Source organism: Vidua macroura, chromosome 4 (genome assembly GCF_024509145.1).
Source record: "Vidua macroura isolate BioBank_ID:100142 chromosome 4, ASM2450914v1, whole genome shotgun sequence".
Taxonomy (NCBI): Eukaryota; Metazoa; Chordata; class Aves; order Passeriformes; family Viduidae; genus Vidua; species Vidua macroura.
Window position 1 is genome coordinate 16,273,008 of NC_071574.1, and position 27,586 is coordinate 16,300,593.

The 27,586-nt window shown below is 40.1% G+C and overlaps 1 protein-coding gene and 2 long non-coding RNA genes across 4 annotated transcripts in view; 2 read left to right on the plus strand and 1 right to left on the minus strand.

The window, feature by feature from the left end:
• The window catches only part of SYNPO2 (synaptopodin 2), a 74,931-nt gene that overhangs the window by 15,297 nt on the left and 32,048 nt on the right, over window positions 1–27,586 (minus strand). For both annotated transcript variants that reach the window (XM_053975903.1, XM_053975904.1), the window contains exons 2-3: window positions 7,529–7,680; window positions 2,505–3,295 (exon numbers count right to left, since the gene is read on the minus strand). In XM_053975903.1, coding sequence (XP_053831878.1) covers window positions 2,505–3,295; window positions 7,529–7,680 — 943 coding nt within the window. The remainder of the gene's footprint in view (window positions 1–2,504; window positions 3,296–7,528; window positions 7,681–27,586) is intronic.
• LOC128806392 (uncharacterized) lies at window positions 4,821–6,092 on the plus strand. Its single transcript, XR_008436800.1, has 3 exons — window positions 4,821–4,965; window positions 5,048–5,179; window positions 5,970–6,092. It is a non-coding gene; the product is annotated as an uncharacterized LOC128806392 (long non-coding RNA).
• LOC128806389 (uncharacterized) lies at window positions 22,268–24,888 on the plus strand. The gene is made up of 3 exons (XR_008436798.1): window positions 22,268–22,402; window positions 23,258–23,397; window positions 24,653–24,888. It is a non-coding gene; the product is annotated as an uncharacterized LOC128806389 (long non-coding RNA).

Below are 27,586 nucleotides of genomic sequence, written 5' to 3' on the forward strand. Positions count from 1 at the left end.
CAGCCCCTTGGTAGATGTGGGAGTTTGTCCATGGTACACAGTGAAAGCAGTCTTTAAACAAGCATTCAGTCTTCAGTCTTTAAATAAGCATTATTTGCCTGAAATATAAGTTCTGTAAGATATAACATATAGAGAATATTTATTTTGGAAATGTAGCAAGAATGAATATACATTTAAGAAGGAGATTCAACTGATTTCTCAAGGGTACTCACTGGAGTATCAATGACAATATTTCTGAAAGCATAAACTACTGGTTTTCATCAGGTCATGTGAAAGAGGAACAGATGCAGCTGCAAGGCTGATGGATGCACTGGACATGAGTGTGACTGCTTCCTTGTAATGGGACATGGAGCATGTGCCTCATGGGGCAATGCTAGTAAGGTGGTGCCCCTGCTGCTTTCCCTTCCTCATACTCTACCACTGAACCTCATCAATGACAGCCTCAATAGTTCCTCCCTTCAAAAAAACCACAGAATTTAAAGCTATTCTTGACTAAATCAATAGTCATGAGGAAAAAACATGCCTCTGATAAAAGTAAATTTTTTAGTATCTTTTTCTGGCATAAATAAAACAAACTTATTAAAGAAAGCAATGCCATGTGTTTTCTAGTCATGATCCTTTTAGCCATGTCAGTAGATGGAATCTGATACTTCTGTTAAAGACAATTGGAGTTTTGCCATTATGCCAGATGACTGCGCAACTGGACTAATGGTCCTCACAAGAATCTATAGAAGAGAAAAGAGCATGGCACCCAAACCAGCAATTTGTAATATTTTATGGTTGGAGAGCTGAATCAAAATCCTTGGCTCAGTTCCTGTGACAATGGAATTGCCTACAATGGTCACTGAAGGTATTTTTCCAGAACTATGGGTTTTAGTGTTAGAGTGCTGCCTATTCAGGTAAATATAATTTGAATAATATTTACAGAGAAAATTTCTGCTAAAGAGATCAAATACCCATAATAAAAGTTCTTCTCTAGTTCAGACTTAAATGCTGCATAATAATTTCTATTTTTGCAGAAAACATGCATAATATTTGCTGCACATTGAGCATTCACTATGCTGGGCAATTTGTTTTTTTTAATGTGTAGACAGGTTAATAATAATAATAATAAAAAGAAGAAGAAGAAGTAATATAGTAATAATAATGCAAAAAAAAAAAAAAAAAAAAGTGTTAAATCAGTGGTTCCTAAGGATAATGACCTGCCACTAGTTTAGAAGAGACTGAGATTGTCGTAGTTGACACAGAAAAAGGACAGGACTTCTTCTTGAAAGAAGAGTTTATAATTTAAAAAGTAGTTCATCTTTGTGCTTTTGCCTTTTAAGACAGGCATTGCAAGTAATTCCCTAAGAAATGCAGGCACAGTCCCACTGCTGGTTCTGACTTCGCAGCCAAAATGTGAAGCATGTGCACTTTTCTTTTATACTTCATTTAATATGCCCAAAATATGTGGGTTGCATACAGACAGTTAGGCATAAGTAACTGCCTAATCCACTTGCCAAAGAGACACAAATGGCTATGATGCTAAAAATATGCTTCCAGAGGAATTAGCAGTGGGTTAGCAGAGGAGTTCCAACACTGCATATGAAATAGTTTGTTGCTACAGTATCTCACTGCACACAGTCAAGCACCTTTGACATACTGCTACTAAATCCCCAGACAGGATTCTTCACATTGCTGGGAAGGAGCAAGCAACCAACAGAAAACTCCCAGATGAATAAAATAACAAAGAAATAAATAGATTAATTAATAAATAATACATTTCTACACCCAATTAATCAATATTGGCTCCAGTGACAAGTTTGCTTCCATATAAACTTCTTGGACACCTTTTGAAGTTGACCTCTGGGTCTGGGAGTCAGGAGAAATAACATGTTCACTTTACAGTCTAGAGAAGGCTGACAAAACCAAAAGGATCATGTAACAGTTATACACATGCTGGTGTCTGTCAAAATCTCTTCTGCAGACAACATCAAGCTTTGCTGCTGGACTTTTTTATTAACTTTTCAAAGCAGTGGATTAGCTTTGGTTTTAGATGATGCAAACGACAATGCAAAGCTTTTGCTATAAAAGGAGAAAGCCACAGGATTCACTTAGACACGTGCAAGCAACTTGCTGTTGTTGTTAATATTTTACAGATTGCCACTGAATATGAGTTAGAAGAACAGCAGAGTTCAGCCCTTTCAGGAGATGTAAGTATTTTTAGTTGGACAAAGTAATGAGTTAATTTCAAAGTGGAAGTCTAATAAGCAAAGTTATTCAGCACAGTTAAGGCATGGGTACAGTCTCGGCTCATCACCAGGAGCATTGTATTACCCTGAAAAATACATAAAGCAAGAACAGAAACGTAATTTGAAAGAGAGAGAGAGAGAGGGAAAGTTAGAAAACTGCAGAAAAAAAATCTCTAAACATTTTTTTCTAATGCATTCTAAATCCTGAAATTATATCCAAAGCTGCAAAAGATGGCCCCAGGCAGTGCAAATGATTAGATGGGACATACTCACTTGCGTGCCTTGCCCTGTGCTTGAGAGGTCTGTGTTCCTTTTCTGAGTGCTTGCTGTCTTCTCCCTGCACTGTGGCTTCTGGTGAGATTGCAAAGGAGAGGAGGGAAGGAGGTGCTTCTGACTGCCCTCCTTCTACTTGAGAATCAACACACCCCCTTTCAGACAGAGACCTGGGTGCTTCCTTCTCCCTGTCTGAGCAGTCTAGGATCACCTCCACCCTGGGGATAGATGGAGCTGCACCTTGGATCCTCTTGACCTCCTTGCTGCTAGAAAAGTGGACTACTTTGTTTGACCACTGGATGTTGCCCTCCTTCACACCCAGGGGAACTGCGATGAGGGGGCTGCTCCCGCCCTGTGATGCACTGGGTCCTCTGCCTGAAGGGGGGCACTTTTCTGCCCCCAAGAGAGTCACAGCAGGAGCACTGGTGGCCTTGTGGGCATCATTTGAGAGGGACACCTGCAGCTCAACCATAGCACCTGGCCCTTCTTCTGCCGACCCTCTGACACCAGCCTCATCTGTCACAATCACTTTGGGGGTGCCTATCACTTTAGGAGGAATTCTGTGGCTTTGTGTGGTCTCTTGTTTTGTTTCAGCAAAGTGTGTGTTGCTCTCTGCTGCTCCATGGTGAGTCCCACTGTAAATCTCTGTGATGCATAAATCTCCATGGGGTATCTTTTGCGCTATGTTCATTTGCAGTGTGGTGTTCTCCCCATAGTCCTCAATTTTTATATTCTCGTGCTTCCCATTTTCTCTTTCAGCATTCAAGGTTTCATTTATTCCACTGGAGGATCTGCACATACATAAACAATTCAAGAAATTAAGCTTCTGTAAGCACAGCCATTGTAAATAGAGTTGCAAAAGCAATTTCTGCATAGTATTTCTCCACCCTAATTAATTGTGGCACCTTCTAGCAGGTCCACTTAAATAGAAGAATTTTCCCAGAGTGTAGACATTTTGAATAGAAGCATCTTTGTATCTTTCAAAAGTTTTCAACTTAACAGTCCACTAAGAGGGAAATTACATGACTCTGGTAGAACTATTACCCCACTACTAACCTGAAATGTGGAATTGTATAATTCTTAACATCAGTGTGCTTTTACAGACACATTTCTGTTACAGGGTTTCCAGAGAAATGCTTCTGAGACTTTTGAGACAATACTTCATATTTCACATGTCTGTGAGAAAATTGACTTTGTATGACACCACAGGAGTGGTTAATTTTTGGTTCTGTAGCCACTACTGCAACAATTTTAGGCACCATCCTTACATGCGGTTCCTGTCCCAAATCATTTACTCTCTAAGGAATAGAGAAGTACTGGATAAGAGGGAGGGAAATGAATATTTGAAATACACATTTGAAGAATTCCTGAGAGGATCATCATCCTTATATATCATGGATTAATTGAAATATTCTGGGCCTATTCCAGTGATCCAGCAAAAAAGGGTAGTGAACCTAAACAGTATTTCCTACCTATTTAAAAATATACTATTTCCAACTGGAAAATGTTGTTCTCACTTATAAAACCTACAGTATATGTCACTGTAGCTCCTTTTTCTAAACTATTAATTCCTCTGGCCCAGTTAAGATGATTTACTGCTCTTAGGACACCTGGTGTACTCTCTAGCACCTTCTTTCAGTACTCCTGACTGTACTGAGTACTATTAATTTGAGGAGAAACCTTCTGTGCACAGCAAGGCTGCAGCATGTTATTTAGAGTTTCTATCTGCTAGAAGGTAGCAAAGCACTTTTTCAAATGAGGGAAGTGGTAGATGTCCCCAGTAAAGTCCCCATCAAGCACTACAGAGATTTTTGAAATCAAAAGCAGCCCTGGCTATTCTGAAACTTTGAAACCCCCTAGAAGTAAAGGTTGGAAGAAGCAGCGGAAGGAATGAATCTGTCAGTGTGCTGAAGAAACTTCAATATCGCTTGCTTTTTAGGCGTGCAGCTTGCTGCTTGTGGCAGTCCGGGTCTGCCTCAAATAGCATAAAAGGTGTAAGATCCATTTCACCACATATGGAGCTTGGTAAAGGTCAGACAGATTTTAATTTAGGGAGCTCCTTGTGACTGCTGCTGGATCCCATTGGATGATGCTATTTGGATGATCAATTGTACTGCTCTCGAGCACAGATAAATCACAGAAATCTGTAAACATTTCCTTGTAAGATATGGACTGGGGGCTGGGCCAGCTAAATGTTAGCCTTTATTAGTAGTTGAATGATTGTGTGTATGTGTGGGAGAGAAAGAATTCCACCTTAAAAGGCCCTTGCTACTCTATATAGACATAATTGTGTATCCTGTGTCAAAAGGCAGAATACTGGGTATGATTTCTCTTTTGTAATTTCAGATTCTCTTTTGTTAAATGATTGTTTCTATTTCAGACCTTTCCAGCTCACTGCAGGAACAACAGCCCTGGTGTAATTCCAGGAAGGAAGCTGAAGTCCTGGAGTCAGCACGGCAGGGTTTGTCGCAGGCTCATGTTTTTACTCCCTACATGGTGTATTTCATGTTGGCATGCACTGAGCACTCCCTTCTTCCCCCTAGAAATGTTCTCTCCAGACTCAGCAGTAGCCCAGGAGCTGCTAACACTGATGTGAGAAGGCCAGGTTGGCGTTTCGGTGTTTGTCCCTTCTCTCCATGTTTCCTGCATCCATCTGCTCAGCATTTGCCAGGAAGGTCAGTGAGATGCTCCCCCACACGGAATCTGGGAGTGCCTGCCCTGCAGGGTGTCTCTTTCCTCTCATCCTGTAAACCGAGCATTTTCTGGGCACTGCTGCTGGTCACTAACTCCCTGTGCCTTACACGGCATTGGGAAAACTTTTGGTAGACATCAAAGGCCAAGTAGCATTTTAAAAACTATTTTAAAAGCCCAATTTTCCTCCCAGGAAGATTTGTAAGAGCAGAATTAGGTCAACAATTAATGCCTGTGAAAATCGCATCCTTCATGCAAAAAATTCAGGGACAGCCAGGAGCTTTCCAATGGAAAATATTCTTCCCTGCTAACAAAAGATAGTTAGATGTTAAGATCACCAGTGGAATACCACTTAAATTATTCTTTCCTCATGCTTTCCAGCATTTTCTTGAGATGGCTGCTAACAAGTGGCTACTCAGGAAAGGAAGGATTTGTTTCTCATTGCCCTCAAAGGATGCTAAGACACTTCCTGAAAAATCCTTATGGGGGTAGTGCTGAGAGGGATAGTACCCACAAACAAGGTGGGAGTGGAAGAGAAGTGTTTCAGTCCATTCTCCCATACCTGGGAAGATATAGACAGCAAGGACTGGGATTTGGAAGAGATAAGCTGATGAAAAGAAGTTTAAAGATTCTCACAGTGAATTTCTTTAGAACATTTTAGTCACTTTCAGAGTGTTGAGCAACTGCAAATTTTCAATAATTTCTGACATTGTTTCATTCCATGAAACACTGAATTACATGGTATAAACACTCTGTTTTGGTTCTGATTTTCAGGACATGCCTTGCTGTTTACCATGCATTCTAGCAAGGGCAATGGAGGGTCCCTTTCACCTGCAGCATCCTGTGGCCTTCAGACAACTGAAATATCAGCTATGGAACAGCAACAGGCAGGAATCAAAGTATGTGGAGTTATTTCTATGGTTGAAGAGAAGACAGCTGGTCAGCCACAAATATCATTCTTACAAGTGCAGTTCCAATGTTACGAATTAAAAACAAAAGAATGTAGCTATCACATGAGGAACACTCAGCTGCTCCCCTGCTGAACCAGGAGCAGGAGCTGTGCACTCTGAGGAAGGTAAGCTCTAATCCTCAGCTAATACTGTCCCCCTGATGTCCCCCTGATCCTGTCACACTGATCCATTACTCAGCCCCAGACAGCATGTACACACAGGCCATGCAAAATGTCTGTTATAAATAAAATGAGCACTCCTTGAGAGCATCTAGTTTTGATGGCAGAGTGTAACTTTGAACTGCTAAGCACTTGAGGAAAGCTCCTTTGTGCAGGTTGCAGGAACCATGAGGAATTCCACATGCTGTGTAGCCAGAGACGAGTGCTTGTTTTCTGCCTTTCTGAGGACACTGCTCTGGTAGCTGTCATGATGAATTCTGATCCTTTCCTGATCCTGCCTGTGAGAGGGAGCTGCAGTAGCTCTGGGGGGAGCTTTAAGTCTTTACAAGGAGTGTGGGAGTTTCAAGACTTTTCTTCCTCTTCTTACCTTCACTGAAGGCAACTCAGAGTTCATCCTGTCTGAATTCACTGTCTGGGGAGAATGTGCTTTCCTGTAGGTGGCTCTGAACTCAGGTTGCCTTTATTATACTGATGGCAATTACAGAGCAGGCATTGGAATAGACTGATGTTCAGTCAGCAGTAATGCTGGCCTGCTTGTAAGTTTGTATGAAGCTTCTCTGCTTTAAGAAACTTGAAGCATTTTCAAAAACTGAAATTCCCTCTCACTATTTTATAAAGGCAGAAACTGAGACCCAGAGAGCTGTGACTTCCCCCATCTCATCTAGTGAGGTGATAACAGCTACAGAAATAGAATTCATGACTTCCAGACCCTCTCCCCCTCTTGACCACTAACACATTTTGCCACCTAAGAAGACCACTTGCCATGTCATCATCAAGACCTATCTGTGTAGCACAGTTTCTCCATCTATACAGCCTTTGTTTTATGTAAGCCTCACGTCTCTATCTGTGGGGAATAACAACACTTCACTGCTTCAAAGGGGTGCAGGGAATAACTGAACTCAGGGCTCTGCAGTATGCATATATGGTAGTAGACACCTTGCAAGTATTAATACTTACATTTGGAGACTGTACTATTAATTCTGTGCCTGACTGCTGCTGGCACAAAGTTATATACATTAATTCCTTCAGCTCAAATTCTCTGTCTTCCTTTTCCATCCAGGCAGAGTTACAGACATTAACAACAGGACTATCAGAACCTCTCAGTATAAGTCTGCAAAACCTCTCAGTATAAGTCTGTGTTCAAAGCCAGCATTTTCCAGCTGATTCACTGAATTGCACCAAAGAATCCTGAGCATTCCTGTACCTCTTGACAAGCATCTGCAGGACGTCAGTCAGGCTTTCCATCAGAACAATGACTTCAGCATAGGTTAGGTCTCCACAAGGCTTGCCATTGATAGACACCACCTCATCCCCCTCACACAGTCCAGCCTTGGCTGCTTTGCTTTTGCTGCGAACCTACAATGAGTCAAAGAAAAATTCCAAATTGCACAATTAGTGTTCATTTGAAAACAGCAGCAACCATGTCCTCAGCATGCTTTTTGTCTGTGCAAAAGGATTAATGATATTGATCATAAACAAATTTATGGTAGCACAAATTAATAACTTGTCTCAGTTGAGGTTAATACTATTCTGGCCAGTAATAATACAAAACCTTCTGCTTACTGAGCTTGTGAGCTAGGTGTCAAACAGGCTGGATTAATTCTTTCAAAACTGGGAGACATGGAAGTTTGGGACAGACAACAATCAATTGATCACAGTTTAGCAGAACTGCAAAAAATGCCCCATTATTTTCTCTGAAAACGAAGATTACTAAGAGCTGAAATCTGTGCTGAGATTGTAAAAGAACAGTCTGTAAATTCAGGCCTCTCTGGGCAGAGTATCAATATCTACATGCTGGTCACCTTTTCCTTAGATGCCCAACTGTAGTTTTAGTCTCCAAACGATAGATATCTGCATGCCTGGAGATCCTAAATCCATGTGAGTAAGAGCCCTGATTTATTAAAGCATGCCTGTTATGGTCTAAATTTCCCTGTTAAGTTCTCATTCAAGAATCCTGTGCAGCTCAGTTTTTCATTTTCACTCCTTTTTCCACTGGCAGTGTGTTTTAACTTATCACAGTCTTTGCATAACAAAACCCAGACAGCTCTAACACCACTCAAGGTATGCCTACAGTTGATGGCTATTTTTGAAGTACATATTTGGCAAAGAGTGTGTTATATTAACCAGGATTCTTGCACAAGTCTATTTTAGAATGACATATACACAAAAAAGGGCTGGACTTGAGTTCTTTGATCTCAATCTTCTACTTCTTGGTGTGAGTACTTTGGTCTTATACGACATCCAGTTGTTCATTCAGTGTGTTTCCCTTGTTAATTCTCAGGGTGTTTTCTTGAAAATTTTTAGAGAAGTAGCATTTCTACCACACTCACAGTAGCAGACTCAGTCCCTACTCACTGTAGGAAAGCTACTTCTGATATACTCTGGATCTGAGGGTGGAACTGCCCCGCAGACTCAGGGAATTGAATTAGATTTTCTATTAAGCCACTGGGCTGGTACCTAAGATACATTTCAGAAAGGAAGTTCCTTGGAGTCAGGATGATGTGGGGCACAACAGTAAGACCACACATTTTTCTGTGACAGGGCCACCACATCTATCTCTGCTGTTTCAATTTACACATTCCCATATGTCACATTATGGCTCTTGGAGCAGTGAAGGAACAGAAGCCTGGTACATACAGAAGCCAGTTTCTACCTTGCAGAGTTAACATTTACATATATGGAGTGGTATGCTGCTGTGTTTATCTCCCCTTGGACAAGAGCATAAACATCCTTGTGCCTTGGGAAGAAATGACACTTTAGACAGTGTTGAGAAGGTTTTGCTTCATATAAGAGCTAGCATTTGTGTTGTCTTTTTTTAAATAGAAGGGTATGCTATTAAAATTTTACAAGATATCTTGGCCTGAATGTAAATATTTAATGTAGATGCTATGAAGAATTTTGAGTGAGCCTTTTTCAGAAAATCTATAAACATCCATTATAGAAACCTGTGAACTCTGAAATAATATGATGTGAGATATGATAGATTGTGAGAAGTAAACTTGTTTCTCTTTCTTTATTTAGTGTTTGAGGGACTTCTTGGTATCATAAAAAAGAAAAAAAAAAACAGACAAGGAGATTGATTTTCCTTTCAAAATTTGTAAAAGGTTCTCTCAGTCCATTTTTTCTGCCTTATGAATTATTGTGAGATCACAATTCCAAGATATATGAAACTGCAAGCAAAAACATCCTCCCAAATTTGAACAATGTCTATATAAAATCACCGCAGTATTAACCTTTTTTTTTGGTGTTTCTGTTGGGTTAATAAAAGGGAAGAGAGAATGCCCAGAAGAAAATAGGCAAGGGAAGATTGTGTGGTAAATTATAGCAGTTTGCTTTTAGGATAGAATATCCCATCATAATTTGTGTTATTTCAGCCTCAGCATAACACCCACTTACTCAACAATATGTAGACTGCTTTGCCAGGCAAGCTGTAATTGTTTCTGGCTTTGTTTATTTGTTTTCACTGGACACCCACAAAAATGAATAAATAATTTACTAATGTAAACCAAAACTTTTCAGATTTCTGGGAAATATAATATAAATAAATAAATAATAAAGAAGAAAGACCCACCCAGAACAACAACAACAAAATTCCAAGAAGATTTGTGGAAAGAAAGATCTCCCTGGTAAAATATGTGTTGGGTGGACAGTATTCTCTCAAAGTTTTGGCAGAAAGACTTTGAGGAGCCCACTGGGAAACAAAAGCTGCTTTTGTTGGCAGAAATGCAACTTGGTCACACAGGGGACAGTAAGAAACCTTTATCCAGTTCCTGGGAACTTAAAGCAAGGCATATTTGGTTGTAAAGCAGGAGAGATAGTTAAAAAACTAGTGATTGCTCTTGCCTCATAGTGCAGCCCTGGCTTTTTCAGGTACTTGTTTCTCCTATGCACTTGAAGTTTTCCTGAGGGAAAAAATGTGAGTTTTCCAATAAATTTTTTGAATGGGATCTCACCACAAGAAAAATAAGTTTGGAAATATTTTCTTTGTTTTGCAATGCCTGCAATACTAGTATAACACAGCAAAACTGGGCTGGTGCTGTTAGTGCTGAACCTGTCAAGATAGCAGCTGCTAGTGGGTACCTTGAAGAGCTGCACCCCATTTTCAGCTGGTGCTATCTCTATTGCTTTCCTGCTCTCCTTCAGTCAGGACACTTTATTGTTCAATGTACCTGAATTGTGTAATTTATTTTTATTCCTAGATTTTTCCTGTATCCAGAATTTCCTGCTATCAGGAGTGCCCTTTGATGATTAAAATATCAAGTGCTGAGCAATTCCTCACATCCACAGAAATATTAAACTTAGTAGAAAACTGTTCCATGCTATGTGAAAAACTTAGCTGGGGTGTTCACTATTATCTGAGCACCCCAGGGAATCCAGGAATCCCTGGCACCAGTTCAGAGGCAGCAGGGACTGGGGGCTGCCCAGAGGCTGCTCAGGAGGGTCTGTGAAGACTTCAGGTGGAAACTGTGAGTGAGCAAGCTCTGGGTGCTGTGCTGGCCTGGTGAGAGATCACCTCCCAAAGACACAGGTACATGGGGAAAGTGTAGGACAGGAACTTTGGTGGTGGCTGTGGGATGCTGCTGGGGCTGGAGTAGCCATGGATGCTCACAGCATATGGCAGTTCCAGTCAGTTTCTTAACCTGTAAAGAATGGACGGATACACAGTGGCTGTGCTCATGTGAGTGTGGGGAAAAGGTATTTTTAGAGAAAGCAGATGGGAGGGCCTAGCCCTCATCCTGTGTACACTGTAGTGCTTTTAATTTAAACTAGATCAAGTCTCCTTCTGCCAACTGGATACTCTTTCCACATAACCAGAAATCTTGTGATTCAATCTGAAAGCTCTCCAGTTACAACCCAGAACCATTCCATGCTATGAAACGAAGTGTGGTAAATCAGGAATAACTGAGAAATTTGCTTCAAAAATGTTACCCCAATGAAGCTAAAAATCTGGAGTAGATGCACCTGTCACTTGCTGTGGCTGCAAGTGGATGCACAGACAGCAACTGTGGCTCAGCTGACCAGCTGATGATTTTGGGTGCATGTTTGAGCCCTGTAATAAGCAGATCAGGGCTGAGGTATGTTGAACCTGGTAACAAGGTCAGTGAGTTGTAGTTTAAAGTGAGGCAAATAGACTTGAGGACACTCTGCAGTCCAGGTTCTCTAATGGCACAATGAAGAATTATTAGGATTTTTCATCATTTTTCATCATCTTCACCAGTGATTTTTGTTAAGGATTATGTGTATCTTAATTTTGTCCTGGAGTTTAGTTCATTCTGGAGCCAGGAGTGTCAACTTTTGTCTGGGACATGTCTCTAAGTGCTGTGCATCAGGTATAGCCTTACTGAGCAACCAGCCTGAGGAAATGAGCAATATGACCATAAGCACAGTCCATTTAGCCTAAAAATGTATCTAATAAAGTAAGACTTATGTAGGTTTAAAATATACATATATTTGCACTGCAAAATTCTGAATTTAAAGCAAGCTTTCCAAAACTATGAGTTATTTTCAGAACTGTTTACTCATCCTTTTTCAGTCTGCCAGCCGCTTTTAAACAGCAGAAGAGGAAATATTGCCACTGCCAGTAGCAATAAAATATCCTTCCCTGCCATTTCAGGCACCTTGCTCATACAGAGAGAGTAGTTTCTTTCATTGAAGGGGTTACCTCTGGAAGAGCCTATTCAGTTGGATATCCTGTCTGATTCCTGAAGCCTCATTTGAGCTGCTGTTGCCCCTCAAGGTTTGAAGCTGGTTCCTGGAATGTTATTCACACGTGTGTCCTCAATGGTAGGCTTGGGTCTTTGGTGGCTGGCCTTGTGTTCTGCTGTGATGAATTATGTTGCCCAAAATAGCAAGGCTTATCAGGCAAGGGACTTCTGTAGATCAGTTGTCCATCCTCATTATTGTTTACTCTTTTAGTTATGTCAACTGCAAACTTTACCAGCAGTGATTTTTTTTGTTTTCTTTTAAACTGGTGATTAAAGAGCAATAGCAAAGGACATGTCCTTTGACTACTGTTATGCCCTTACTGAATGATTCCTCGGATTAATGTTACCTTCTCAGACCCAACAACTTGCCAACTTTTAAAGCAGTAATTTTTACTACAGTAGCAAACTGTGCCCGTTGATGTCCTGTTGTTATCAGTAATGCAGGAATGTGTTTAATAAATTTCTATTAAATAAACTTTTTAAAGTAATCATTAAACTAAATCTTGGGATTAGTACCCTTACTCTGTAGAACTAACTAACTAACTATGAATTAATAGAGTGGCATTGTTTAAATATGCCTTGTGTTGAGGTTTTTTAATTGTTCTGTTGTATTGCCAGAGATATGAAATGGTAAAGAAGCAGAGAAAATAGGTGTCAGTATGCAAGAAGGTGGGGCTGGAGAGACCCTGCTGCTTCTTTGGATGTTCGTACTAATATTAAAGCAGTAAATGGTTGATGCACTCCTTTCACAAGTCATATTTTCTCTAAAAGAAGCAACTTTAACTTTGACACCCTGAATACAGTTCTGATGTTTCTAAATGTATTTTTTTTAAATATACAGTCAGATATCTTAACTTTGAGAGCAAGTATAATTAAGTTAAGAATCCAAGTTAAATGGGTTATGTGTCAGAAATAACAATGAAGTCAACTGACTTGAATACGCCTAGTCCTGGCCATAAAAAAGATGGTGATTCAAAGTGATTGAAAAGACAGGGGAAGTGAAGAAGTGATCAAAAATCTTAGTCATTAGAGAAAGTTGTATTCTGCTTGCTGACAAAATGACAGTACTACACATGAAAGTACACAAAGTATAGTGGAACTCAGCTTTGCCACTTAACTAAGTACAAATTAGTATTACAACAGTTAAAGGCTTGCCTTGTTAATTGCTGCAATAAACTTATCTGGCTAACAAGTTTTTCTTAAATATGTTTTGAGGCCAGCATAAATAAAGTAACATATTCAGTACTTAGTTTAATTTTATCAGACATTAAGTCATAATTTCCAGAAGTTATTTTTTCTCATTAATTGATTAGCTAAGTGTTAGTCATGAAGTTCAGGATGAGGGATCAAAGGTCAGTATTTAATACATAGTATTAAAAAAAAAAAATCCCAAAACCCACCAAAAAAGGCACTTCTTCTCTTCTGTTATAAACCCTACAGCAAGGGCAGTGGCTGGTAAATGTATTTTAAAATATTTGAGAGTTATCTGTCACTCTAATAAAATGAGCAATGCTTTGCTATGAGAAAGAAGCAGAAGCACTCAGATTAACAAATGTTAGTGTATTAGTAGTTTGACTTGTATGAAGTTAGGGAATTGAAAATGAAATTACAAATCAAGTTAATTCAGCCACAGTTTATAAATAAAGCTCTAGGGCCTTGTTTGGCAATGGTTATGCATGCAGGAGTCCTTTAGACAGAAAAGTAGCCTTCAGTTACTGAGCTTTTTGAAGGTTAGATATGAAGGAATGTACAGTAAGTTAAGCCTACCTCCTAATGTGCTTGGGTTTTTTAGGGATCTCCATAGATCCTTTAAATAGCTCAGAGACTCCAGGCTGGTAAACAGGGCTATTGCCAAATCAGAGGGGATGATGAAGGGACAAGCTCACATCCCCTTGTTTTCTCCATGGTTTCAGGAGGGGCTTTAAGTCAGGTTTACAATGAGAACATCCAAATGTATTTCCACCTTAACACTTTCTTATCCATCCCCAAGCACTGCCATCACAAGTTATAATGTGGGCTGTATAAATAATGAGTCTTAAGGAAAAAAGTGTCCATAAATGAGGAAAACTGGAAGACGTTTTTGTTTTTAATTTTCTGTTTTACTATGTCTATAAAGAGAAAATAGATGTCAGTAGACAGGTAGCCATGTGCAGAAGGAAAGAGTCATCAGATCTTCAGGGAGGGAATTGGAGCCACTTGTAGATTTAACTGAGTAATGGTAGCAGAGGAGTTCCTTGAGAGGTTTTAAAAGTCATATAATTAGGAAATATTCTTGCCTAGAACTCCTGCTTTGCATCCACATAAATTCATTGGAAATACCAGGTTCTGGTCTAAACTGAAGGCATTTTTGTAGGACAGAGCTCAAGCTTATGGATTGCATTTTGAGCAAAATGGGTTAAATGCTATTGAGGTAACAGTGTCACTGATGGAGTTGGATTTACCTGGGTGTATGTATTCTGTATACAGACTCCACGATGGCTGCATGCATTTTACTCTTATAAAGGGCCTCTTTAGAGCTGGCATACCAAATTTTAGTCTGCTTTCATTAGCCATGCCTGTACTTGAGCATGAGTCTGCTGCTGATGTGGCTCGAGCTATTTGCATCTGTGGTGCCTGGAGGTGACTTTGCATCAAGCTGATTCCAGTTCTCATCCTCTCCAGACTGAACTGCTCTACCAGATAAGCTACTTTTTTTCAGAATCAGTCAGGGTAAAAGCCACAAAGTAAAAGCTTCAGACAGGGCCAGTTGCCTGGGATTTTGAGATACAGCTGCTCCCTAGCTCTTCTGAATGTATGGGAATGCAATGAGAAGCCTTGCCCCAGAGCTAAAGCTGAAGTGCTGTGACTTTAGCTACTATAAATATAGATAATATGATTAGAGACAGTATGAGTATAAACTACTTTTCTATATTTTACCTTGAAGTCTCTGTGTCCCCTCCTTTGGGGATTATATGCAGGATTTACACAGTAAGACTGGTGAGACAATGCAAATGCCTGTTAATTAACTGGGTTAAACAAAGATGCTTCTAAGTTATCTCCCAAACAGTTTTCCTGAGAGGAAGCTTTGAATAATGAAGTATCTTTGGCTTGTAAGGTAAGCACAGAATATTTTCTCTCACCAAATTCTTCCCGGTAGCAGGATAATGATATTGGGAATTGGGCAGTTCAGCCCATCCTTTTCTCCTTCTGGTCTTAAAGGAAACCTCCTAGAAATACCCACTTTCATGTCTGTCTGTAAAGGTAATTATCTTTCTAAATGGGTTATGGGACAAAATAACATTAAAGACATTAAAGGAGAAAATAGTTAATATGTCCAGACATAGTTTTATTACTAAATGTTCAAAAAGCCTTTTCCTGAAGGGGAGGTAGGATAGTAGTCTTTGAATGCACAGGAGTGCTGCCATTGATTATGCTAAGATCATCATGGGAAAAACTGAATGCTGGTATAGTATTATAGTAGTTTATGGCAACACAGGAGATCTAGGATGCCAAGCCACATAAAACAAAGGTACTTTTTAACTTTAAAATCCATGGATCCTATTGCAAAGGTTCTGGCTTTACTTAGCAACTCACTGGTAAAGCAGACCTTTAATCATGGTTTGCTCATGTAAAAGTTCATGGGACATTCTTGCAGAGGAGATATGGTACCAGGTAGTGATTGGTTTACTTTTTGATTAACTCTGTCTCCATTTCTTCTGCTGCACTGTACATGTGAAATCATACTACTTGATGCTGGATCAGTTTGGTGACTGTTGTCTCCTCCTTCCCACAGTGTCAGAAGTACTTACATAAAGGTTCAGCTCTTCACAGTGTCTATTTGACAGACTCAGTTTGGCAGAACTTCTTGCACATTCTGTCGTGGGAGGGTTACAGAACCTGTTTGGCCATTTATATATTGACAGAGCACTTGTGCCATTTGGACCCAGAGAGCATACTGATCTCAGTGAAAAGAAAAGCCTGCTCAAATTCCCAAAAGCCTTGCCTAATGTACTGGTGTATCATCTTACCGGTGGTTGCCTTTTTCTGGCAGGAATCCAAAGTTAGCAGCTGAAGAAGAGATGAGATAATGACCTCTGAAATATTGATGTGGTATGCTGGCGACGCAGCAGATTTCCCAACAGTGAGTTTGGGTGTACAGCACTTAAAAGTCTGCTGTCCATTTTGTACAGCAGATCCAGTGCATAGCCCTTCTTGGAGTGTACCATGGCATACTTGTAGTTGATGTGTCAAAACCAAAATGTTGTGCTGCTTTCACCTTTTTACAGTGAACTTTTGCTACGGCGGAACATGTGACAAGGAGAGGAATGATGCCGTTGTTTTGGTAGATGTGTAGAGAGTATGGCAGATGTGCATTGTCTGCTCTATTTCCATTCCCCTTTTCTTCTTGCACTGCTTGAGCAGTAACTGGCTGTATGCTTCCTGCCTTATTTCTAAGTCCTAAGCAACTTTGATCTCTCCATGAACACTGTAGCTATGTTTTCATTTCTTCCTTCCCACTGCTCCCCATACAGAGAGATAATTGCATTGTCAATGTTTCTTTGGGATTGAGAAAATAAAGCACCTTTACTGAGTGCTTTGGTATAAAAGTAGAATAAAAAGTCTTAAATAGCAGTGTACCTTATGTTCTGGAGACTAGAATTTCTACAATGATAAGGTCAAGGGAGAATAAATAGAGATCTAAAATATCTTTATTATCTGTTACTGAACAGTTGGAGGCAACACGTGCTACAATAGACAGTTCTTGTGATAAATCTATCCACTGCCTAAACTGGGGCTGAGCTCTTGTCACTGAGGAGCAGAGGAACTGCAATATGCTTGCAGTATTTGTACTGTCCCAAGGCCATACACTGGGAGTTTCCAGAAGGAAAAGGGACATCTTTCTTATACCAAAATTGCAGTCAAATCACAGGTAAATGAAAGGTAAAAAGCAAAACCTGCTACCTGAAAGTACTTACCTGTTGATGTACTTACCTGCTGCTAAGAGAATGAGGGTATATAATATTTGCACACTGTTACAAAGAGAACATTTCTAGCCTAGACTTGGGGCTGCTGGGAGAAAGCAGCAAAGGTATGTGAGAGGTAACTGAACCCTTTAGTTTCTTTAAAAAAAAGAAAAAGAAATTAGTTTGCTGGAGGTCTTTGTACTTTCCCCAGTTTAGTCCAAAGCATGTTTGTGTAATTTGATGCTTTGACTCGTGACTTGTCTTTCAGATTAAGCAACGTTTTGCGGGCAGACACAAGGGGCATGAGGGTTTTTTGGGGAGGTAGCAGTAGGGGGGATAACTGGCTTCTTAGTGACACACAGCCTATAAATCCATCTTGCTGGCAGGCAAATGAGCCACTCAGTTTACTGGTGTGCACTTCGTCAAATCCACTCATTCCTAGCTTCATATCCTGTATCAATTACTCTGTTCTGTGTGGCTCCCCTGTCTCATTTTCACTCCACTGGTCACCTGCCCAAATTCTCTTGATGCAAGGGGGATGGGAACAGGCCGAGAAGGAAAGACAGGAGGGTTCTCATTACAAATCTGGATTTGAGACAACATATTTAATCCTTAAAGCAAAACTGTTCCAGTGACAGTTAAAATGTTCAGTCTCCCCAGTCTATTCCCCAAAATGGTATTGTTTATTACAATCCCTTAACATTATGTCATGAGCTTGCAAATACATGAGCATGCCATATGATCATCCTCCCGAAAGGAATAGCAAAGGCAGCAAGAAGGAACAAATGCCATCTTACAGGTTTCTGTTTCAGCAAGGGCTGTAGCTATCACTGTCAGTGATGTCAAGGTTATCCTGAAATGTGTGCCCAGCGATGTATTTCTTGCTACTTGCCTCACTGCTGAGGCAGCAATTCAGTCAACACCATGCAGAGGTAACTGGAAGCTTTGCCTCACTCCCAGTGGAGAAAGCAGTGGCCCTATGTTTATTGTGGGAGCTTTCTGTGTGTACAAAGCTCAGCACAACTGGGCCAGATCTCAGATTACGGGGTAGGGGGGCTTTGGTGGCTGTACTAGCACAAATGAGAGACATTGTTCAAAGAAACTAAATAACATGAGCATCTGGTAAAGGCAGTATCTAGATAATATACATTAAATAGTTATTGTGTTATGCACAAGCAAAGTGTTCAATGCCAAATAATCTTCACAGGAAAGCACAGTCTTCCAAGTCATTTGAAAAGTATGAATCAAACAATGGCCTTAGCTGAGAGCTCCATACAGGGGCTATGTTCCAGCTTCCAGTGCTTGTGGTCATCTTTACCTGGACTGTTCAACTAAATTAAACTTAGAATTAGTCTAAAGAAAAATGGTCCTCTGGGAAAGCTGCTAGATTTATTTACCAGGGCTTCACATGAAACTCCACCATGTTGCTCTCTCTTGAACTGTATCTATTCCTTCCACTCCTCAAAATAAGTCATCTAGATTCAAGCTTCCCTACTTCCCAGGAAAGTTCTTACTGACAATTTTCAAAACTGCCTGTTTCACTGAATTTTCACTCTTCCTTGACATTTCTCTAATTACTCAGTTCTTCATATCTGAGACATGTAGTGTACAAATTTATATTGACAAGTAGCTTTAGCCATGAGGTAGAGTTTCAGACAAGTCTCCCAAGACTCACAATTTAAACAAATAGTCAAAGAAAGCATGCAGAATCAATTAATTCCCTTAGCATTCCTCATGCTTATGGTGTAATGTTTTGAAACAACCTTTTAAAACTGAGGCAGTCTCAGGCCAACCCACCTTGGTGTTTAGGAGGAAAAGCTCTGCCAAAGCTGGTGAATATTCTGTGAGTGCCAACACGTAGGTTCATGTGAAGGCCTTCTGGTGTTGTCTGGCTGCTGTCCTGGACAGCTCCTGTTTTGTGACTCATTAGGAAATCTGGATGTTCATCAGCCTCACATCTCCCTGGTGACTCAAATAAAGCTGGTCAGGAAAGGAGCAATGGTGGTTCCGAGAGTGGATGTACACCAAGGATAACCTAGCCTGGTAGAGGCCAGAAACCTGGGAAGGTCAGTGATCTATTTCTCCTCCCAGAAGAGGAGATAAGGATTCTGTGCTTGTGCTGGAAGCCCTAATGATGGGGAAAATGGAGGCTGAAGATTCCTGAGAGATGTTTTGAAAACCTCCAGGGAATTAAGAGAAAAAAGTATTCCCTCTGTGGGTTTTCTCACCCGCCTGGGCAACAACAATGGGCAAGATTTTTAACTTGTGCTTTTAATAAAAAAAATAAAGCCTATAATCTGCCATGAAGATTTCCTTATCTGAGTCTCAACTTTTAAAGAATATTTCCAGAATTTGACTAGTTATAATTTTATCAGTTTTATCAAGCTCTAAAATGGCCATAGACAGATTGATGCAAACTGTCACAAGAATTCATCTTTCTTTTTCAGTGACTTAATCTGAAGTGGCTTTAACCAAAGATAATTATAAACAGGAATAAATATTTCTATTCAAAAGATCACTTTGTCACCCCCTTAATCCTTTCTTGTGAAGGCAGCTCTTGAACACGTGACAATCATGCAGGTTTCATGAAATTGACATAGAGATTAGTATTCATGATCTGTCTTTCAGCTCCTAAATAAAATCCTGTGTAAGTCAGGTGTGGGACCAACCAGACCAAAAACAAAGTATCTTACAAGTAGAGCATGAGACTTGCCCTGGAACTGAAGGCTGAATAATAAATGAATCTCTCCCAGGGTGAGCTAGAATTATATCCCCATCTCCTCTTCAGATTTTAAGATCAGTACTCACTCACATTTAATAATTTGGAAGTATCAGCAATTTCAAATTCATGCTATATATGCTTCCAGGGAAATATTACAGTGGCAGAAGAAGAGCTATTTTGGCATGGCAAATGAATAGTAGTAGTCAGACCACTCCACTAAGAAAATGCTGTTTTACTCCAACAGTAAATGTGGAAGCTGAGCCAGACTTCTGGCTCCCATGTCCAACTGTGGCTGTTGTCCTTGCACATTTGTGTCTGAGGCCAGTCTAACACAGAGGTGCTGAGCTCTGTTTAATGCTCCTGGACTTAGTGCTCCCAGGAATTAGACCTCCTGTTCTTACAGTCTCCAATTCCAGCATGCTGGCAGAGTTGGCTTGTTTAGTCCCTGACTTTAATAAGAGCAAGTTGTCAACATCTTCAAAGGCTGGATGAAGAGGATTTGTATTCCTCCTGCCCTTCCTTTCTGTATAGCCCCAAGAGGAATGTCTGCCTGAGAATGGGAAAAAACTGCTACCCTGATGTGTGAGATTTCTGTTTGTTTGTTTTTGTCTGTCCTGTTGTCCTCAGTGCAAGTGTTGGGCTTAACTCAGGATATTGTGCCCAGTCAGGCAGTCTGGGAAAAGTTGGCAGCTGTGTCTTGGGGGGGAAAGAAAGAGTGTTATTTTTGCAGAGCTGTAAATCCAGCACCTTTTGCCAGTGCTGCATCTTTTTTTATTGCTTGTTTCTAAGAAGGTATTGCTGCAACAGCACTGGCTGCAAAAATCTTGTTTGCTCAAAGTTCACGACAGGACAGGTCATGCATTTTGAACATGTGCGGAACACTCGTAAAGGAAATACGGAGCGAGCTTTCCAAAAGCTCCAGCTTTAAATGCAACAGTTTCCTTGCTGCCTGGAGCTTCAATGTCAAAGAGATTTCTATTTTTAGAGAGAGATTCTACTCAAAAAACTATATAAGGCTGTGCTGGGGAGACCATTACTTTTTTATTATAGATGACAGTGTTACTCAGTTGGGAAGAAAAATTCTGTATAAAAGTGAGAAACACAAAGATACCCTCATCTGGTTGTCTTTTGTGTGTGAGAAGGAACTGAGTTGAAAGCTGAAGACTCAATATTTGTTTTTCAGTATTTTGATTTCTCTCAACTTCTTGAAACAAGTGCTTTAGCCATTAAAAATGTCAGACATGGCTCTTGATCTGAAGTCATGATGCAAGAGGGAAGAGATAGCTTCCAAGCAGAGTTTGATGCCAAAAGACAACTTACTATGCTAACACGTGACAACATAAGGGAAAACCCCATAAATAATCATTGTTTTATTCATGGGGAAACTAAGTAAAGCTTGATGTTACGGATTCAGCCTTTACAGGTTATATATTTATTGGTTATCATGAGTACAAGGTGCACCTAAACTGAATGGGTGCTGCAGCAAAGCCATCAGGTCAGGTGGGCTCAGAATAGCAGTCACAGCTAATGGCAGGAAAATGGAAGAGTATCTGAAGTTCTACCTCTGCTGGGGAGCCTGCTTCTGAAGTCTGTTTTTAAGTCACATAGAATCATCCAGGAAATACCTAACTCTGTAACCCTTAATATCTGGGTTTGTATTAATAGAGAGGAAAAAGATCTGTACAGAATTGGATGAACTTGTGTTCTCAGTTAATGTTCTCACTATGATTTCTCCTGCAGTTTGGAGAGGAACTGTTGGGCTTCTGGTCTGGCTGAACTTTCAGAGGCAGCCCAGATGACACTGGTTTTAGCAGCTGTTGCCAATGTTAGCAAAGCAGCTGGAGCCAATTTGGTTTTGCTTGAGTAAGGACTAAATGAGGTAACAGAACTAAATTAAGGACACTGGGTCCACTTCTTCTGTAGTCCAACACAGCTCCTGTGATGAATTCTGAATTAGGGATGGGACTGAAATTATGCTGGTCTTAACCTGCCCAGGGTTTCTACTTCTGTTTTTATATTGTCTGGCTAGCTGTGACATAACCTCTTTGGCTTCAGGTGAATTAAATGGGGAACAGCTATACTGAATAAGGGGTGAATGAAAAAACAGGAGCTGGAAATAATGTGTGCATTCCTGTAACATAAGGAAAGACAGTGGTCTCGGGTTGTGCAAAGTAATACAGGGCAGACTAAGTGGTGGCAAAGCTGGAGCATAGGCAGCAATGGCTGAACAGCTTGAACGAGGGACATTCTTTCATACATTCAGTGCACTGAGCCAGGAATAGCAGGAGAAATTACAGGTCTACTTTGACTTTTTTTTTTATTATTATTCTGGAGAAATAAAATTATGAGCATTTAGAAACACACCACATACTGATCCTGGCTTGTTATTAACAGTATGAGAAGCAGTTCAAGTATCTCGGGGCCCAAAGGTACCTTTGCAGAGTTATTGGTGAAATCAGCTTTAATTACTGACACCGGTGCTAGTATAGGATCAGCTGGCCGGCTCAGCTGGGCCTTGTTGCGCCGGAGTTTGGGGGCTGCACCTGAGGGACCGAACTGAGGGGAGGGGAGGGGCGGGGCGGAGCGAGCCCCGCTTCCCGCGCCTTTCGTGGTCTCGCACTGCCCCCTGACGGCCAGCGCTGAGGGCCAACCCGTCGTCAGGGAATTGCAGGAATTGCGAGGCGTCATTCCTGAAAAACCTGAGGCACGTGGCCATAACTCTGCTATACCGTTCTGCTAAAGGAGTTAGGCGTTGTCTAGGAGGGGGTCCACACAAAGCAGCCCCTCACCCGTACAGGAGTCGGAAGTGTCTCTTCCCTCTGAGGTGCCTCTGTCCCTCCCCTGAGGAGGCCCCCCAGAAATGTCTCCATGGCCGTCCCCTCCTCCTTCCCCCCGTGTGCCCGCCGTGCCGGCGAACCCTGCCGTAAAAGCCGCATTCCTCACTCGATCCCCTTGGCAGCTGTCTCCGGGCAGGAATCCCGGGCTGTCTTTCCACAGTTCCTGGACAGTTTCCTTCTGGGATTAAACAAATCCCCACACTGTTTCCCGAACAAGCAACTGGCTGAAGGTTTGGTAATTAATTCTGACTTTTGCTTGCTGTGCATTCAGATGGCAATTAACCTTTTCCTTCTCACTTCTAATAATAGACGTAGAGATTTTCTGATATTGATAAGCCATTTCTTAAAATGTTGTACATCTGGTCAGTCATTTGTCTTAATGTAGTCTCAATTTCTTCAGTGTGGTTTCCACTGAAATTTTCATGCTTCACTTGTAAGATACTGTTCTTCACTTGAATTTGGTTTGGTTTTGTTAGCTACTGTCCATAGGGAGATCAGAACTGATAATTCCTAAATAACTAAAAGCTTCCATTTGATTAACACTACCTTTTCCAAAATGACATAAATGTATTACATAGAGTTTCCATTTGTAAAATGTAAATACAAATATGTTAATATACAAATGCATATTCCAATATGATAATAATGGACTATAAGGTCCTTTTGGACCTGAGAAAAAGAAGTACTAACTGAGGCAAGATCTTTTTTGTGTTTGATTACAGCAAGGTATATAATCCTGCATCACCTGAGCTTTTCCCACTACATTGGCTGGATATGTCAAAGAAAAAGCTTGAAAGTCCTGAAAACCAGGGAGACACAACATCACGCCTGAAATCTTAGTAATCATCGATTGATCATCTGAAATGGTTAGTACAAGGATACATATTTTATCATTTAAATTGGTTTATAGTTATATTTCAGTTGCAAACTTTTAAAAATACTAACTTGAAGATTTTGGAGCCAGTATAAACTCGATCTGCAATTTTTTCTTAAGCTTTGTTCCAATGTCTATCTCTCATGCCCATCTAGAAAAGCACACTTCTGTTTTCTGGGCTCAGTAATCTCCAGTCATATGAGACAGTAATGTATTCTGCATATTAAAAAGTATCTAAATGATGTAGTAAGCACAAGCACTTCTTTAACACAAAAGAAGAAGCATTTTCTTACTGACATGCTGCTGTAGGAGACAAATAGGATTAAGCAACACCATTGTGTTGTAAACAAACACCATCAGTCTAAGTCATGATTGTACAATTATTTCCTCAGGCCTCCTCTTATTAGCTGAAGGTTAACTCAGCAGCACAAAATGCACAATGTTACAAAAACCAGCTGCACTGTGCTTGTGTTAGTATGAGCCTGAATTTAATTAAGGATAAAGATTTATTTGAGAAGCCACCAATTTCCAAAATATTTGTAAACATCTTACTACTCCTGGAGTCATTCTGTGTAGCTGTTTTGAAACATATTTGCTGTGATATTTGTTCTGAGCACCCAAGAAAGAAGTAAACAAACTGGGTAAAAGAAATGAGATTGAGGGGAAATTCTAATTGTCTGATTGTACATGACCGTAAATGCTTGTCATTAGATCTGAATATTTAAACATCACATGTAAAGAACACCAGACAAATGTAGAATGGGATATTTTTTGCCTTTTACCCCACTATCCTTGCTTTCTTGTGATACAGAAAAGATATTATAAAAAATTTATGGAATTATCATAAAGCGTGCATATAAAACCATAACTGACCCTATTAAAACCATACTTTGATGAATTTAACTGCTGTCTCTAGCTTTAGAAAGTTCTGGATTCATATGAATGTTGATCACCACCAGAGGGCCCAAATTTCTCTTTGAAATAGCCAGATTATTTATTAAAAGTAGCATAGTGGAATTTGGTCTGTTTTGATAATTACTGATTTTTTTTTTTTTTTTTGCTTCTGTTGCTAATATGCACACACACATGCTGTGCTCTTTGTACAATGCAATATAATGTAGCTTTACTTTGATGAGATAATAACAAGGACCTTCACGATAATTGGGTCTTATTTTAGTGGAAAGCTTTGCTACCAGTGCAAAGTTTAATTGTGCTTGTCAGGTGAGACTGCTATTTTCTGATTAAAGGTTTCCCAAGTCACCTGGTGTTACAACTGAAGTTAACGTGGTCCCCGGCTGCTCTGTGCTTGTCTCAAACTCCAGAGGGCAGTAAATCCCCGCGTAAGGAAAATGAAAAAGTCTGCTCCTAGAAGAATTCTCGTTCCCTTTTCGTACAATCCCACTTCCTAACCATTCCCTATCAGAAGCCACTGTAAGGCATTCCCAGAGTAAATTACAATAAATCAAATGCATAGTTACCGTGATGTGTTGTTGGTTTGTTTTGGGTTTTTTGTTTTGGTTTTGTTAATTTCTGTTTTGTTTGATGTTTTTGTTTGTTGGTTTTTGTTTGTTTGTTTGTTTGTTTGTTTTGTTTTTTTGTTTTTTTTTTTACTTCCTAGACCTAATACAGGCACAATTCAATAAACTTTGTAAGTTAGTGTAACTTGCAGGCCAGAGCACTGTTTGCTAAGCTGCATATGTTGTTGTCTTGATATACGGTAAAATGGAGCAGAGAAACAAGGACATGGGAAAAAGAAAAGGAGATAAAGTCAAAATTAGGACTCAGGGAAAGGAGTACTACAACCACAAACAATATTAGCTGCAGCTACAGTAGTGGGTGGCTTTTTTGTAATTTTCCCTGTCTGAATATTTTTTGACAGAAGTGAAATATGAACACTAAGATCTGTTCAGATAGGCCAAGGATGTTTAAAAAAACACAAACCACCAAAACACAATCAATAAAAAACCCAGAAAGCTTAGGACTTTCCCTCATTAAAGCTCTTTGCTCCCCAAAGCTAATGACTTTAAAACTCAGTTTTGCAAAGAGGAGTGATTTGATATGAAATATTTGAGCAGCTTTATTAAAAGACATCATTTCATATTCATATTGCACATTCAAAGTATTGCAAACACTTCAGTACCATTTTCACATTTCTTAATCTATTTTTACAATCTCTTCAGATTAACAGTAAGAATCATAAGTTTGATCTAGCTGAGATAGGGACATTTTATCTTTTTTTTTTTTATCCTCACTAAGACCATTGTGATAGAGCATTTCTTGAGCTTCTCTGTCTTCTCACATGTTTGATGTGAGAACATGAGGCTTTTCACCAAGTCTCTCTATGCAGGGAAGTCTCCCCACAGGATTGAAAATTGGCTGTTATCATTAATGGCAGATCTCCTGTGAGTTTCTGTTATTTCCTTACACCACACTTTATTGCCAGAAGATTCTATCTTTGATTGGAAAACTACTAATGTTGTACTCTGAGACACCAGGGAAGGAGTTGCCTTATAAGCCTTTGAAGGCATTTATCATTATTGTCTGACTTCACTGGGTTCGATCCTTTGGAAAATGTTGTTTGGGTTTTGGGTTTTTTTTGAGTAACATTCTACATCCAAGCAGTGTTATAGACTTATGTAAAGGATGCTCTTTTATTACTCCTTTTCATTAGTCCCTCACTGAAACACATATACACATATAACTGACTAATGTATACACATATAATTGACTAATGAGAGCCCACAAGGTATGATTGTTGGCATTGTAAAAGAGCCACATTCAAAATGATCTGGCAAGACAAAAAGTGGATTTTTATAATTCATTAGAGTAATACAAACTGTTTCACTTGGAAAATGGAATTTATAAATGAAGAAGTGTCCTGTGGACATCAGTTCAGCCGCAGAGGTTCTGGAAGGTGTTTAGTGTGACTCTAAAGCTGAATAAGGGAAGCCTGGGGCAGGAGGTAGGTGGTAGGATTTATGTTGTCTGTTAGATTCTTTCCTTAGGAAAGGAGGGAAATGTGATCCTGGGCTATTTTAATAGGATAGCTCAATCTGCAGAACATGGGAGGTAATTATTCATCATTACTTGGTGCTGTGAGTACCCTGTTGAGTCTAGAAAGATGTGGGCAATTTGGAAAGGGTCCAAAGTAGATCAGTAACTATGCTCAAAGAGTTAGAAAGCATGACCTATGAGGAAGCTGGGGAGGAATTTACTGTATTCAGTCTTTCTCTTTTGGAAAAAAAAAAACCACAAAAACAAGTATAGAGATGGGAGGAAGGACTTAACCTCTTCACAGCAGACAACTATTATAAAGAAGGCAGGAAAATTTTTGGTTCTTGTTTGTAGGCTTAAAACAGCAAGAAATCAACTTTGCAGTGAAGAAAATGTAAGCGCATATATTCAGTATTTTTTTGGACAGTATCTTTGAGGACAGTGAAGGATTTTGCTAAGTTAGGAGTCCCGGAAATTCCTTCACTGGAGGATTTTAGGAGAGTTTAAGCAAATTTCTGTCAGGAATTGCCTATGCTGGTTTAATCCTCTGGGCTAGGAGCTGGTTTCAATAGTCTTGAGTGAAGTTTTACTCTGGCTACAAGTGCTGATTTTTGGTGACTGAGATTTTGACAAAGCCCCATTGCAAGTGGTCATCAGTGGGGTTGGTAGATATGAGGTGTTTCAGCTCCAATCAGTGGAGCAACAACCCCTCAAGGCTCAAGCAGCCCCACACATCTCTGCTCAATGCTAGCAACCACCTAAATAATCTTATTGGAAATGGGGAAAACCAGCCAGGAGCCTGGTCTACAGGACCTGACTGAATGTGCAGTTGCCACAGAACTGAAAAGGCCCATGCAAACATGTCTTAAATGGTGCCCCAAACAGCCTTGGTTCATCTCAGCCATATTTTTGATAGGAAGAGTGCCTGCAACATGAATACTTGAAAACATAGAGCCATTTTACCTCTGCGTCTGAAAAGAAATAGCGTAAGAGAAGAGAAATGCATTCCTTTCTGGAATAACTTAGCACAGAATTGAGATTCCATAAGGCCCAGCCTGACTTCACTCAAGAGGGCAGCAGCCACAGGAGGGTGTATTATATGATCTCTCTCATTCTTCTGGGGTCGGTGTAGGAAGCTACAGTCTGTGCCAGAGAGGATTCTGCAATCATCTTGAAGATGTTACTCC